Source organism: Egretta garzetta, unplaced genomic scaffold (genome assembly GCF_000687185.1).
Source record: "Egretta garzetta isolate BGI_Z169 unplaced genomic scaffold, ASM68718v1 scaffold404, whole genome shotgun sequence".
Taxonomy (NCBI): domain Eukaryota; kingdom Metazoa; phylum Chordata; class Aves; order Pelecaniformes; family Ardeidae; genus Egretta; species Egretta garzetta.
In genome coordinates, this window is record NW_009259323.1 from 1,635,744 (window position 1) to 1,648,758 (window position 13,015).

General features: G+C 40.3%; 1 protein-coding gene across 12 annotated transcripts; it reads left to right on the top strand.

Annotated features, from left to right (window-relative positions):
- The first annotated feature begins 20 nt into the window (after positions 1 to 20).
- On the top strand, positions 21 to 12,928 carry LOC104124271 (rho-related GTP-binding protein RhoG). 12 transcript variants are annotated; one of them, XM_035892121.1, is made up of 6 exons: positions 21 to 255; positions 2,769 to 2,824; positions 5,435 to 5,479; positions 6,499 to 6,569; positions 8,146 to 8,192; positions 8,453 to 12,928. In XM_035892121.1, the coding sequence occupies exon 6, from the start codon at positions 8,474 to 8,476 to the stop codon at positions 9,047 to 9,049; it is 576 nt and encodes a 191-aa protein (XP_035748014.1). In that variant the 5' UTR covers positions 21 to 255; positions 2,769 to 2,824; positions 5,435 to 5,479; positions 6,499 to 6,569; positions 8,146 to 8,192; positions 8,453 to 8,473; the 3' UTR covers positions 9,050 to 12,928. The 12 variants fall into 12 exon arrangements, with proteins under 12 accessions (XP_035748014.1, XP_035748021.1, XP_035748023.1 ...); XM_035892123.1 differs by lacking the exon at positions 21 to 255 and adding an exon at positions 3,028 to 4,530 and having other exon boundaries at positions 1,969 to 2,824; XM_035892126.1 differs by lacking the exon at positions 21 to 255 and adding an exon at positions 4,418 to 4,530 and having other exon boundaries at positions 1,969 to 2,824.
- Positions 12,929 to 13,015: the final 87 nt, after the last annotated feature.

Here is a 13,015-nt window from a genome sequence, read left to right on the forward strand (position 1 = left end):
TGTGCTCATGGGGGCCCGGAGATGCTGGAGGCGTAGGGGAGGGCGGATGCTTTGGAACAAACTTTTCTGGCCCCTTTTCTCGCTTAGGGATGTGCGAGAAGTGGGAACGGCCCCGTGGGCAGGTCCTGCTCGTCCCTCTGCCGCAGTGTCCGAAGGTTGGGCTGGGCTGTTCTAAAGTCAGGTTGATGCTAATCCACATTAGGAGTACCGTGACAAGTTTAAGGCGACCTCTGCTCCCAGCTGATGTAATAAAAGGTTAGCATATGATGAGTTAGCCTTTTCTAAAGGTCTCTTCTTTTAGTGCTGGGAGTGGATTTTCCTTTACAGGGATAGGTAAGAGTATTCATATTTGATATACTCTCTAAATACTGTCCAATTATTGTCTAGGGAAGAGTAGAGAGCAAGGTAGTGACCTAAAATATTCTGAGTGCTGAAGGGTTTCAGGAGTCACAGGCATTGTCTCATTTAGCAGCTGCTAGAGAGCTCTCTTTCATAACGTTAATGGTTCTCTTCTTGAATTCTATAAACTTTCAGTATTTGTAACATCCTGTACTGAGAATTTCCTAGCTTAAACTCAAATCCTGAGAAGCAATGCTACCTTTTATTTGTTCTGAACCTCCCTCTTTCTGATTTATTTGATGTCCCTTTGTTCTTTTTTTTTTTTTAAAGAACCAATGAATAGTTGATATCTGTTTACTCTTTATAAACAGCTGTGATTCCCATCATGTTTACTCAGAGTTATAAAAAAAGCTTTAACTGCTTTTGTTCTTTATGTGTACCCTATGCTTGCAACATGCATCCTGCGCTGGACTGCAGTGGTCCTTGTGCCAGCATCATTAGCTGTGTGCTCTTTGTCCCAAGCTTATTTTTTTATTTTAAAAAGCTTATGTTGTCTTCTGTGTCAAATGTAAAACACATAGCATGAAGGTTCTGTTTGGACAGTTTGCCAGTGTTCAGCTGCACGCAAGTTCTTCTATAGGGAACTTAAGCTTATGAGACATATTTGGCATTTTAGCTTATTATTTCTATAAAAAATGCATTTAAATGTTCTTGGAAGGAACTTTACTGAGATACTGGAAAAATAATGAAATACACGGTTGCAATTAGTGGGAAACACTGAGTATGTTTCTACTCACTTTTTGGAACTGCAATCTTTGATGCAAATGAGACTGGCAAATATTTCAATGTTGTAGCCTACAAGCCGTAACACAATACACACTGACTGCACGCTTTAACTCGTGTTTTAGTCATATCAAAACTATTAAAAGACACTTTTGAAAACTGTTATTGATTGACCAAGTGCATTTTTTTGTTCAGTTGGTTTTTTTCAGCCCCACAGTGAAATTTGGGGGTGGAGGAAGAGAAATTAAAGAGAATGAAAAATGTGTGGGGGCTTTTTTCTTGAGGAAAAAACTTAGATTTTCCCGGTATACACACTGCCCTTCAAATAAAACAGTGGCTTTGTTACAACTTTTGTTAAAAATAGAGAGCGGCTAGAGTGCCAAAGAATGCCAGGTGACAAAAGATGATAGGAAGATAGACAAAAAGATTTGGTTTGGTTTGGTTTTTTTTTCAATCTCAAATAGGAATCGGGGATACTTTAACTGGATTTATCATTCATTCTGCAATGTGCTTGATGCACCTCTTCACAGAACCTCGTGTCTGAGGTACTGCCTTTTTTTTTTTTTTTTTTTTTTTTTTCCTTTCAGCCAACAGTGATAAATAAAGGCCTTGCCAGAATCTATACAAGGTAGGAAGGACATATGTTGTTAACTTTTTATGAACTGACGATGATACCCAGGACCTCTGCAGGTCGCTTGTATCACCCAGGAGGTGTGTACTGGATCTGAGCACTGCAGTCCCAGCTCCTAGACTTCCACCTTTACTGTGCTCACCCTTGAAGTGTGTCAGGGTTGCTTGTGTTCACATAAATTGTGAAGGGTACCTGTCTGACGAATCCATGCTTCTCCATGTGGTTGCAGATGGAAAAATCAAGTTTAATACTCTGCAGCTTTTTTACTATGGCAGGATGCATGTCACGTTCATATACTGGGGATTCGGATATCTACTGAAGTCCTAGTTTTCCGTTCCGGTATGACTGTGCAGCTGTCCTTTGGTGTAGTGTAGGTTTTTTCTAATGCCCTTTGGAAATATTTATTATCCAATAAACATAGTCTTGGATTCATAGAATAGGTAACTATTGTTGCTCTCCTATAAAATTTGGAATATGAGTGCCTGTACTAGAGTGTTGATGCACTGAGGTTTGTGTGGTTGAGGTGCCCAAATACCTCATGCAGACCACTTTATTTCTTAGGGAACTACAGTGAAAATTCTGCTTACATAGTAAGGCTTATGTGTGTTTCATCCTTGGGGGAAAAAAAAAATCTTTAAATTGATCAACCAATTTCAGCCTATTTGTCAGGGGTACAGATTTTGAAAACATTATATGAAAGGGTTTGAGTGATTTCTTTTATTTATTTGAAACAAATTTTTATGCCAAAAGGGGTAAGGCCTCTTTAGCATTCACGCTGAGGGAGCAACCAGCGAGAATTGTACTCCTGTTAGGCATCAGTAATATGCGCGTGGGAGCTGAACCTCCAGGCAGAGCTCTGCAGAAATCGAGCTTCCTTAATTCTGCTGTTCATGTGGAGCTGTGTTGTGGACTACATGGTTCCTGCTGTTCTGCTGAAATCTGGCTTGGCTTGTTGGGTTTTTTTCTCACTTTGCTGCCACTCAGGCTGTTGCCCTGTGTTTTGTTTCTCTTGCAGGTAAATGGCAGGACAGAAAGCAGTGTGAAAACTTTGAAAGGCACTGAGAAGTCCAAGTAGGTCATTCAATGCTGAAGGGTATTAGGGATGAGGTCTCCTATTTAACTTCTCTACACTTTCTTGGCATGCTTTCTAAAAGGTTGGCGCTTGTCCATTCATTTGCCTCTTGCCTAAAACAATGGCAAGTAAGCTGAGCTGTTGTGGAATAGTAACACAGTCTTGATTAAATTGCTGAGAGTCCCTTTCTCTTCCCTGTCAGGGCTGGTGGCTGAGCTGCACACATGAAAAATCTTTCAACTCCTTTGCATGGGTGAGGATGGTAGGATATACTTAAAACTGCCTTATCCACCCAATTCATTGTTGAAAGTTTCTGCCTGACTTCATGTATCAGGTGGACAGAGTGAATCATCTCTGATGTAGTTTTCGTTAATTAAATGTGAGCAATTAAGTCGCTTAGCTTTCTTAACTTCTGCTTGCTTCTGATAAAGCAATATCAAACTTCTGAGTCTGCAAAACAAGGAAAGACTAGTGAAAGATGGTGGCTGGACAGAATGACACAACTCAGTACAGGTGATGTTGGCTGAACTCCTAGTGCTTTTTCTGCTCATTTTTGGCCAAAATGGGGCCCTATCCAAACTGGAAAGAGAGATATGGAAGACCTGAAAAACTCTGTGAAAATGTGGTTGTCAAAGAACAGTATCAAAGCTAAAATCCACCTAACAAAGAGGCATCTGGTGTTAACGTAGCAAGGGCAGACGCATATCCTGCTAAGAAGTAGTTCCTCTGCCAAGAATTTTTTGAAGTGCAGGAAGCATAAATCTAGAAAGCCCCAGAAGAATTCAGGTTCATGTTTCCTCTCTGTTTTCTGTCACTGTTTTCACCTTTCTCTGAGCGGGCAGAGAACTTTCCTTCAGAAGTGTTAAAGAGAAGATCTAGAAGTTTTTTCTCTCCCACAAAAAATTTTGATGCAACGTGAAGTTATTCAGTGATTCCACTTAGGATAGCTTTGTGGGGAGCGGGAGTGGAATCTAAATAGTGAATTTCCCCAGCAAATGTCCGGCTGGGTTACAGGAGAGCAAGCTGTCCATGTTAATGATACCAGAAAATATATAATTAAGTCAGAATGGGAGTAGCTCTCCAGCAATGACTTGACACGTTGACTGAAATCTTGCACATTCCAAAGGAAGTGCCAGGTGTGCAGGCAGCGAAGGCAGACTTTGCAGCATCTTCTGAGAAGGAAACTCGCCCAAACAGGAATGCTAGTTTTCTAATTCAAAGTCACTGATGGACAAGATAGAAATAACTCTTAATCTACGTATTTTTGCACAACACTTCTTTGTGGGGTGGTTGTTTTTTTTGTTTGTTTTTTTTTTTATTCATTCTTTGAAAATTATTCCCATTCTGCTGTAACTGCTAGAACTCTTCATGTTCTGATGATCTTCCAGCTTACCTGTAGTGGAAGTCCTTTCTCTGGCAGGACTAAGCAACCTGAATTACCTCTCACTACTTTGGACTTTCCATTCACTTCTTTCTCTTGCCAAGTAACCTTTAAACTTGGCTTTGAAGCTTGTGCCCAGCTTTCTGTGTCTAAATTCTAAGTCTTGTTTTTGATGTGTTGATGTGTTAATCTGTATTTTTCTCTTTTTCAGTTCTTGTTAGCTGTTGGACATGGAGATTTTCTCTCTAAAGTTTTACCCCCAAATTCTTCTGAAGCTCACCAAAAAAACCCCAAACAAACCCTAAACCAATTTTCCTGCTCCTGGTAATGTTTGTTGATAACTCCATAGGGGTTTTTTCAGCATATATTTATATTCAGATAGCATGCAGTGCCAAGTTCCAGGGTACTTGAGCAATAAAAACAATTTTCCATGCAAATTTGAACCCCAGCTTCATGCTATCTTATGAGAGTTTTATTGCTAGGCAAATTGTTTACAAGAAAAAAGAAATAGAGACTTATAAATTTTGAACACAGCAATATGTGGATTTAATTAAAAGGCCTGATGGAGGTAATATTGTTTGCTTGGTTGTGGCTTAAATTAAAAAAACCCCTTTGTCTTCCATATGTAAATCTTTAACCAAACTACACCTGCTCACAACATACAGGTTTCTGGAGTGTAGGAGCTTCTTCTTTCTACTTTTTTTTTTATTATTATTAATTTCTCTAAATTTTGTGTTTCAGTACTAAATCACATGTATCCTGATGTGTGTTTGTTTTTCTGTATTGCATATGCCACGCATGATTCCTTTCAGCTAAGACAATGTACTTCTTTAAAGGAGCCCTGCAGAGAAGCGTACTGAAAAGCCTACAAGCTCTTTAATTGTATTTGTGTAGTTTATACTTAGCCTGATGCTTTGGCATGTTTACATGGAGTTATTTCGTATTGCAAATGTTGTGCTTCTAAAATCCAAGCGTTAGGTAATTCAAGATAGTAATGCTGTGAAAGACCATTTCTGCTTCAAGTTTTTTTGTTACCTTACTACTGTTGTCTGAATAGAAAGCTCTAATAAACTCTTAAATACAGCCCCAACAAAATAATCTTTGGGTAATACACTTTCATTAGAAATTTTAAATCCAGTTGCATCAAGCTATTCTAGCTGCTGATGGTATAGGATACACATGACTTTGTGGTTTACCAATATATGAAACTGCCTGTATTGTCTTACAGTATTGGTGTGATGACCCTCCAGATATCAGTGCCTGGTGTGTGCAGGTAGGGGTGCAATTCTGGGATGCTCTGTCTTTCTGTGAAAAGCTCTGGACAGAAATGCATACAGGTGTCAGCCCTTGGGGGAGCTCGTGGTTTGTGTTTTAAAGAGAGATCTGTTTCCAAGTCTTTGCAATTTGTTTATTTTAGAAACTAGGAACTGGGCATACAAAAGGATTTCTGTTACCTCGTTCTCCACCAGAATTTTGTTGCTACAGTTGAGGTTTTATTACATGTATCCAACTTGCATTGACCTTGTTATTAACCAATCAAAATAGCAGTCTGTTGCATAGATAGTTCGTTTGGAAGAAAACTTTTGCTCTGAAATTGCTGGTCACCAGAAAGGTTTCTGGGACAGTATCTTCTAGTACTTCAGTGGTTTGAAGTAAACGCAGGAATAAGCTTTAAAACCTGCTCTCTGTGCTGCGGTCCAGTGATGCTTTGGCAGCAGTAGCAGTGTATGATGTTCCTCCCCTGTGATTCATTCCCATCATATGCTACCACTGGATTAGATGTACCAACACAGTTGATTGTGGTGCTGCTTGGTGAACTGGATGAAACAACTCCTCACACTTTTTCAGTGTGTGGTCACAGTTGAGGAGGTGGCATGCATGCTACCTGGGTGAGGAGGGGTAACAGGGTTTGGAAACATCTGAAGGCAGCCTCACTGCTGGAGAGAGGGTGGCAGTGTCTCAAAGCAGGTAGTGATCCACCCTACAGGGAGAGCAGCAGTGAGTTACAGTTGCATCTTCAGGCAGAACAGTGTTATGGTATTAAAATACATCCACTCTTCTGTCACTATTTGCTTAGACCCTTTGTGTTCAGAAATATTATGTTGTATTGTATGTTGCCAGTAACAGTGTTCAAGCTTTAGTAATAATATCATGCTAAAAATGTTTAATTTGTAATGTTTTAAGTAATTTTATATTAAAAGAGGTTTCAATTCAGGGTTTGAAAAATGCAAGAAATGTTTCTAAGCCTCTAATTTGACAGAACTTACCTATTTTTTTTCCTCCCTCCCCTAGCACTGTTAAATGAAAATCTTGGTGCAACCGTTCTGGAATAATATATGCAGTCCTGCTGTCAGCTTTTGCTGGTCAGTGCTGTTCTTCATTTTACTGATTACCTTTACAATATGCAGTTGTATACACATCTCTCTTTCCATTTGACTGGAGCCTTGAAATGGGATGACTGATTTTTTTGACGTATGATGAAACTCGCATGTATGCTTTTCTGCCAAAGCTCCAAATTACTTGCCAGATTGCATTTCAGGTGATTCATGTTGTTTTAGAAATGTAATTCCTGCCATTTTCAAAAAGGTTAAGCTGCTTCTGCATCTTCCTCGTGCTTATTTTCCTCCAAATTCTTCCCTTCCAACATCCCGCTGGGTCTTTCTGGAGCAAGGTTTCTGCATTGCTTCCCACCACTGATTGGTTTTTAATAGTGTGTATGTACATACATTGATACTTCCTTAAGCACTGTTTGTTGTAGTGACGACAGTTGATATCACTCAAGTTGCCTGTTGCAGCTTTGTGCCAAAGCTTAAAGTAGTCTGTTTTCACTTAGTACAGAAGAATTTTGTGCTCATAGTGGCAAGATAGCACTATGTGGATATAGATAAAGGCTTTCTCAAAAAGGACAAAGCTGAGACTTAAATGTTGATTTGTTTGGATGGTCTTGAAGAGGAAGTTGAAGGGAGGGAGTTTAATGACTTTTATAAGTGAAGTACTTCACTATTGCTCATTTTCATATGTTCCTTTTGCTATTTTGATGGTGTTGGAGCTGTGATCTTTCTGGAATATGCAATACAGTTCCTCCCACAATTGGTTTCTTCTGTTTGAAGCAGCATATTTGCTGCTGGTTGTAAGTTGAGGATTACTGATAGCACCTCAAAGGCATTTGGGTGAGAAGGCAGATGCAAGTTCCTTCTTGTTCAGGCTAGCAGTGGAAGCTCCAGCATACAACAAATGACTGCTTGTAGTTGTTCCATGCTGTTTTCAAAGTTCCTGCTGTTTGTGTGATGAAAGTTTAGAATGAATTGTATTTAGGCTCTATCCATTTGATTATGAAACCTACTCTTCACATATCAGGAAAGGTATAGGGAAGCCTTTAAGAGTCAAATATCTCCTGTAACGATTCCCCAGTCTGCCTAGGAAGGCTGTTTGTGGATCTTTTACAGCATGTATTTTCCTAATGCTCAGTATAAGTTTTCGTTATTGTAGCTCAAGCCTATTAAGTTCTGCTTGTTCTGTCGCTGATTAGTGAGAATAATCTGTTCTTGGCTTCTTTAGAAAAATTCTTTATGTATTCTAATCTGGGTACTATGGCTAGTTATATTTCAAAGAACAGCTTTTCTTGTACGTGCTACTTTCTGAACCTTTTATCTGGTGTCCTCCAAATAATGCAGTTTCTTGAGGTCTGATTGATCCTGAGTGGAGTGAATTTTTATTATAAACAGGTAGCAGTGCAGCCCAGCAATGGGATGTCTTGGTTTATTATATGGACCTTTCTTTGTGGTAAACTGTTCAGGCAGTAGACTATGTAGACAAGAAGTGTGAATCTTGAAGGTGGGGTGTGTGTACAGAGGGGTGTGTGTGTGTGTGTGTGTGAACCTACAAATGACAGAGTATCTTGTTACTAGGTCTGAGGTCACGATCCCTTTCCACGTGCAGGTACCTCTGAGGACTTGTCCCTTTGCCTGTGGGAAACTGGCAGTAAGGCAAGACTGGGAATTTGGCTAATTTGTGCTTACGTGGTTGGAATGAAGCCAGTTGTCTCTGGGCTCTCCACTCATTGCATCTCCATTTCACTATTGTCTGTCTAGCCTGTGAGCTCTTCATAATGGCTGCTGAGGCACTGAGTGTGTCTAGCTGTGATAAGAAATTGTTAGCAATATTAAAAACACTTGCTAAAGCTTATCTTTAAAATAACTGTCATTGAGTGTGCTTTTCCTAACTTTTTTTTTCTTGCTTTGTGCAGGACTTTGTTTCTGGCTAAAGAATGCAGACTATAAAGTGTGTAGTTGTTGGAGATGGTGCTGTGGGAAAAACTTGTCTTCTTATCAGCTATACCACCAATGCCTTCCCAGAAGAGTACATCCCTACTGTGTTTGACAACTACAGTGCCCAAATGACTGTTGATGGCCGGACAGTTAGCCTGAATCTCTGGGACACTGCAGGCCAGGAGGAATATGACCGCCTGCGCACCCTCTCGTATCCTCAAACCAATGTATTCGTCATCTGTTTCTCCATCGGTAGCCCCTCTTCCTATGCAAATGTGAGGCACAAATGGCATCCTGAAGTTTCCCACCACTGTCCAAATGTTCCCATTCTTCTAGTGGGCACGAAGAGAGACTTGAGAAATGACCTGGAAACAGTTAAAAAGTTGAAAGAGCAAAGCTTGGCTCCCACTACCCCACAGCAGGGGACTTCGCTGGCTAAACAAATTGGAGCAGTCAAATATTTGGAGTGCTCAGCGTTGAATCAGGAAGGTGTTCGGGAGGTGTTTGCTGAAGCTGTGCGTGCAGTTCTGTATCCTGTGACAAAGAAGAACACAAGAAAGTGTGTCTTACTGTAGTTACCTCTGGTGCTGGATGTTCGAAGTTGAATATTGACTAGAATCTTGGAGGGCTCTTTAATGAGTCAAGTTGAAGATTTGCATCTTGCACTAACAGCTCTAAGCAGAAATGGTTTATGCAACGAATATTCTTGCAGTCTTACTGCTTCAGGGAAACTGAAACAGAGCAGGTTTTCTTTTTTCCAACTAAGAGGTCAAATATATACTTTATTTCTAAAGTTCCAGTCTCCAGCTTTTCTAGGGATCACTTGGTTTCTGTCCTTATATAGTGGAGGAAAATAAAAGAAGGGACTTCTTTGAAGCCAGACTTGTTTACTAGATACCCATCAGTTACTAGATTTGCTGAAAAGCACAAATTCTGATAACTTTGCTTTAAGCATAGCTGCTGCTCTTCTCATCCCTTATTTACTGATTGGATTTGTTTTACAAACGGGAGTCTGGCTGTACAGTTGTTTTACTTTGTCAATTTAAAGCTTGAAAACAATTTGTTTACATGCAAAAATGCCTGAAATATTACTGAGATTCACCTTATAGTGAACTGTGATCATTTATATGAAGAGTTAGCATAAGGCATGTTTAATGCAATGAGCAAGACCCAGGGAACACCTGCTGTGATTTTATTCATAGAAGCAGGAGCTGATTTCTCCTAATGTAGGGAACTTTAGGATAATGATGAATCACTCAAATGAGTGATTTTCATACTTTTGAATTGGAGAGGTAGAAGAGTAATTTAGATGCAAGTCTTCCATAATCATCTAAACTGAGTTTTTATTTCACTCTCCAAAGAGACTTTGCACCCTGAGAGTAAAGTTAACAGTTACCTTCTTGAACTCATTGAGGTAGTTGGGATGACACTTCTCAAAACAAGATTTTCTGTGTGATCCCTTTGATGAATCCCAGAGACTTGATAGCAGCCTGTTTGCTCTGAGGAATAAGTTGCTTCGCTTCTTAATGTTCTTGGGGCCACTACCTGAGATTTTTACAGCAAATTTCTTTGTTGTTTTTCTGGGAGAACAGTGACAGAAAATTGGGAGGGTCTATTTACAGGAATCAGGAACCCTCATTTCTTCCTGGCAACTCACTGATAGTTTCAGTTAAATTTGTAATGGTTAGCCAGTCACTGGATAGGTTTATCTGGGCGATTTTCTCCTCTCTACTAGGTGATCAGTTATAAACTCTTTTTAACTGAAGTTCTATTTACATACTTTTAAACTTTCTTCAGCAGCTCTAGTGAGTGGCAGCTGGCTTTTATTTTCAGGATGTGTACTGTCCTTTATGTGTGATTCCGGGACCAGCTGAGGAGTAAGCGCATGAAACCTTCCTTAGACTTAACAACCTTACAGCGTGGTGGTATGAAAGCAGCATGCTTCAAAGATACTTTGTGTGAAACCAGTGGTGCTGGACTGGGCTTTGTTGTCTGAAGTTGACAGTGCTGTCTTTGTCCGGATGCAATTGGTAATTCAGAACTTGCTTTCTTGTGATTCCCACACATGCAAAACTCCACTGGTGTATTCCCTTGGGCAGAAAAAAGCCTCATTTTAGCAAGATAACAGAAAATACATGACCAAGGTTATTAGGGATCTTGTGTTAATTTGACCTTGCTTTGCATGATCTGGGCAAAAATACCAGGTGGATAGAAACATTTAAATTTGTGCCCCAGTTCCCCTCTTTGAAGAGGATGTGCCTTTCTTCAGCGGGCGTAACTGATGCTGACACTAACTGCAATTTTTGTGTATCTGAGGTATGCTCCTACTGGTACTGCTTTAGCAAACTGCAACCCATTGGTATAAACTGCAGTTAATCCAAATACTGATATATGTGGCTACTGAATCAACACAGTGCCAAACTTTGCCTCATCGCAGGCAACACCAAAACACCCGTTACGCGTGATGTTTGCAGAAGCCTAGAGACTCTGCATTTTTTTTCTTCACCAAGTGCCATTGCTTGGAGTGTCTTTGCATCTTTTGCGCTCATAGAAGAAGTGCTGTTCCAGATGTGACTCCTACCACAGTGCCCTGCAGACTGTGAGGGTGTAAGAGTATTTTGGTGAGGTCACCTCTACTCACCACATTCTGCCTTTACTTTAGTAGTAGGCCTTTAGCATGGGCTTGATTTGCAGGTGGCAATTAACTCTGTGCCTTGTAATTCACAATTATTTTCTGTCAGTAAATTTCAGTAACTGAGTAAATAGTTTATGATGTTTAACATGTATTTATTTAAGCCAGTGCACATGTTTTTTTCTAATGCTGGTCAGGCCTAAATCATCTGTCTAGTTACCCTGGTGCAAGCCTGTAACCTTTGCTTTATTCAGAGATGTATTTTTAAAAAGTTTGTGATAGTTTGAACTGCTCGGAAATAAGACTTTTAATTTCAACAACAGGCACATCTTTTTGTTTTTGCTACATGTATTTGCAATTTTGTACTGAAGCTACTACTGTTTAAAAAGTTTTTACTTTTTTTACATACCGAAATCTTCTAGTTCTGCATCTTATGTAGTTATTCCTAACTGGATTACAATAATTTTGTGGAGAAGAAGAAATCCTGTGAGCGAGTATGATTGCACCCCTCCCCCATTTCTGCAGGCTCACAGAGCAGCCATCCTGGTGTTAACTGGAAGAGAGTATGGTGAGATAAAATTCAACTCCTTAATCAATTTATTTGAATTGATTACATTATTGATTACGTTATGCTAGAACACTTTATCCCCATCTAGATTACGTAATAAATGGATTGCACAACAGAACTGAGGAAATAACACGACAGTGATGAAAATGAGCAGAAAGTGAACTTTGAACACCATCAAAAACTTTTTTACTGACCTTGGAGTACCTCATTAACAGTCAGTTAGATGCCTTTTATTTCTGGTTTTCTGCCAGGAGCAAAAGTCCTGCCGGCTGACAGCTGGCTTCCTCCAGCCTCTGCTTTTCATGAGAGTGAGCTTCAGGAGCACATGGATGCAATGAGCTTTTCCATTCAGTGGGCATTCTCAGTTTGTGATCTTCCTTTTCTTCCCCCCCCCCCAAGTCTTGGTGCATTTTATTGTAAGTAGTCCAGTGCTTCAGTTCATTCTGTTCCTCCCATGTGTCGTGGTGGGTTTTTTTCCTTCCCCCTCCTGTGGGTAGGTAACAAATACAGATGTCACACAATCCTGTGGCTGGATTTTGCCTTTTTTCAGGAGATCAGAAAACCTGCTGGGTTAAGCTGTGCAGGTTTCCCAAGCTGTTCAAGATTCCTCAGAGTTACTGAATAGAAACACGGTGTATGTCTTAATTCACGGAGGAGACTCTCTATGAAGAGGCCGATGTTAACCTTTCTGTTTGTGAATGATTTCTGAGATGCTGAAGTGTTTTTTTTAAATGCAGCTGAAGCCATTCACAGGGAGCTGAGCGGTTCGGGAATTCTGTGTCCAAAGGATGTTATGAGGTGCGCTTAGATGTGTAAGTGCTTTCTCCAGTTTACAGCTGTAGTTATTTCTATGAAATTTAAACTAGAAGAGCTTCACCATGCTTTGAGTGCTAAACCTCGCTCTGTAGAAACCTTGGTGCTGCTTGGGTGGACCCTGAGAAGCGGATGGATCTCACGGGGTCCTGACCCCCCGGGTGGGCTGCAGGGAGCGCCTGTCAGCAGTGGGAGCCCAAGAGTCTTAAGTGTGGTACTGATACATACACTGGCAACTTGATTTTATACTATAAAATAATTTGTATTACAGCTAACAGTTTTAAAGTGTTTTTTTTTAAATTATGTGGAATTAAGTTGTAATAAACTTTTCCTCATCTCTCTGGCTCTCGTGTTAACTCACCCTGCTGTTTGTAACGCACCTGTTCTAAACGTAGTTCTTTCCTGTGGAAAGCCAGACCCCGTTTCTTAAATGCAATAAACAATTTTTCTGTGAAAGCAGGAGCCTCTGCGCTTCCTTGGGACGCTGCGGGGCCGGGCCGCGCGGGGGCGCTGTTTGCCGTCCGGGAG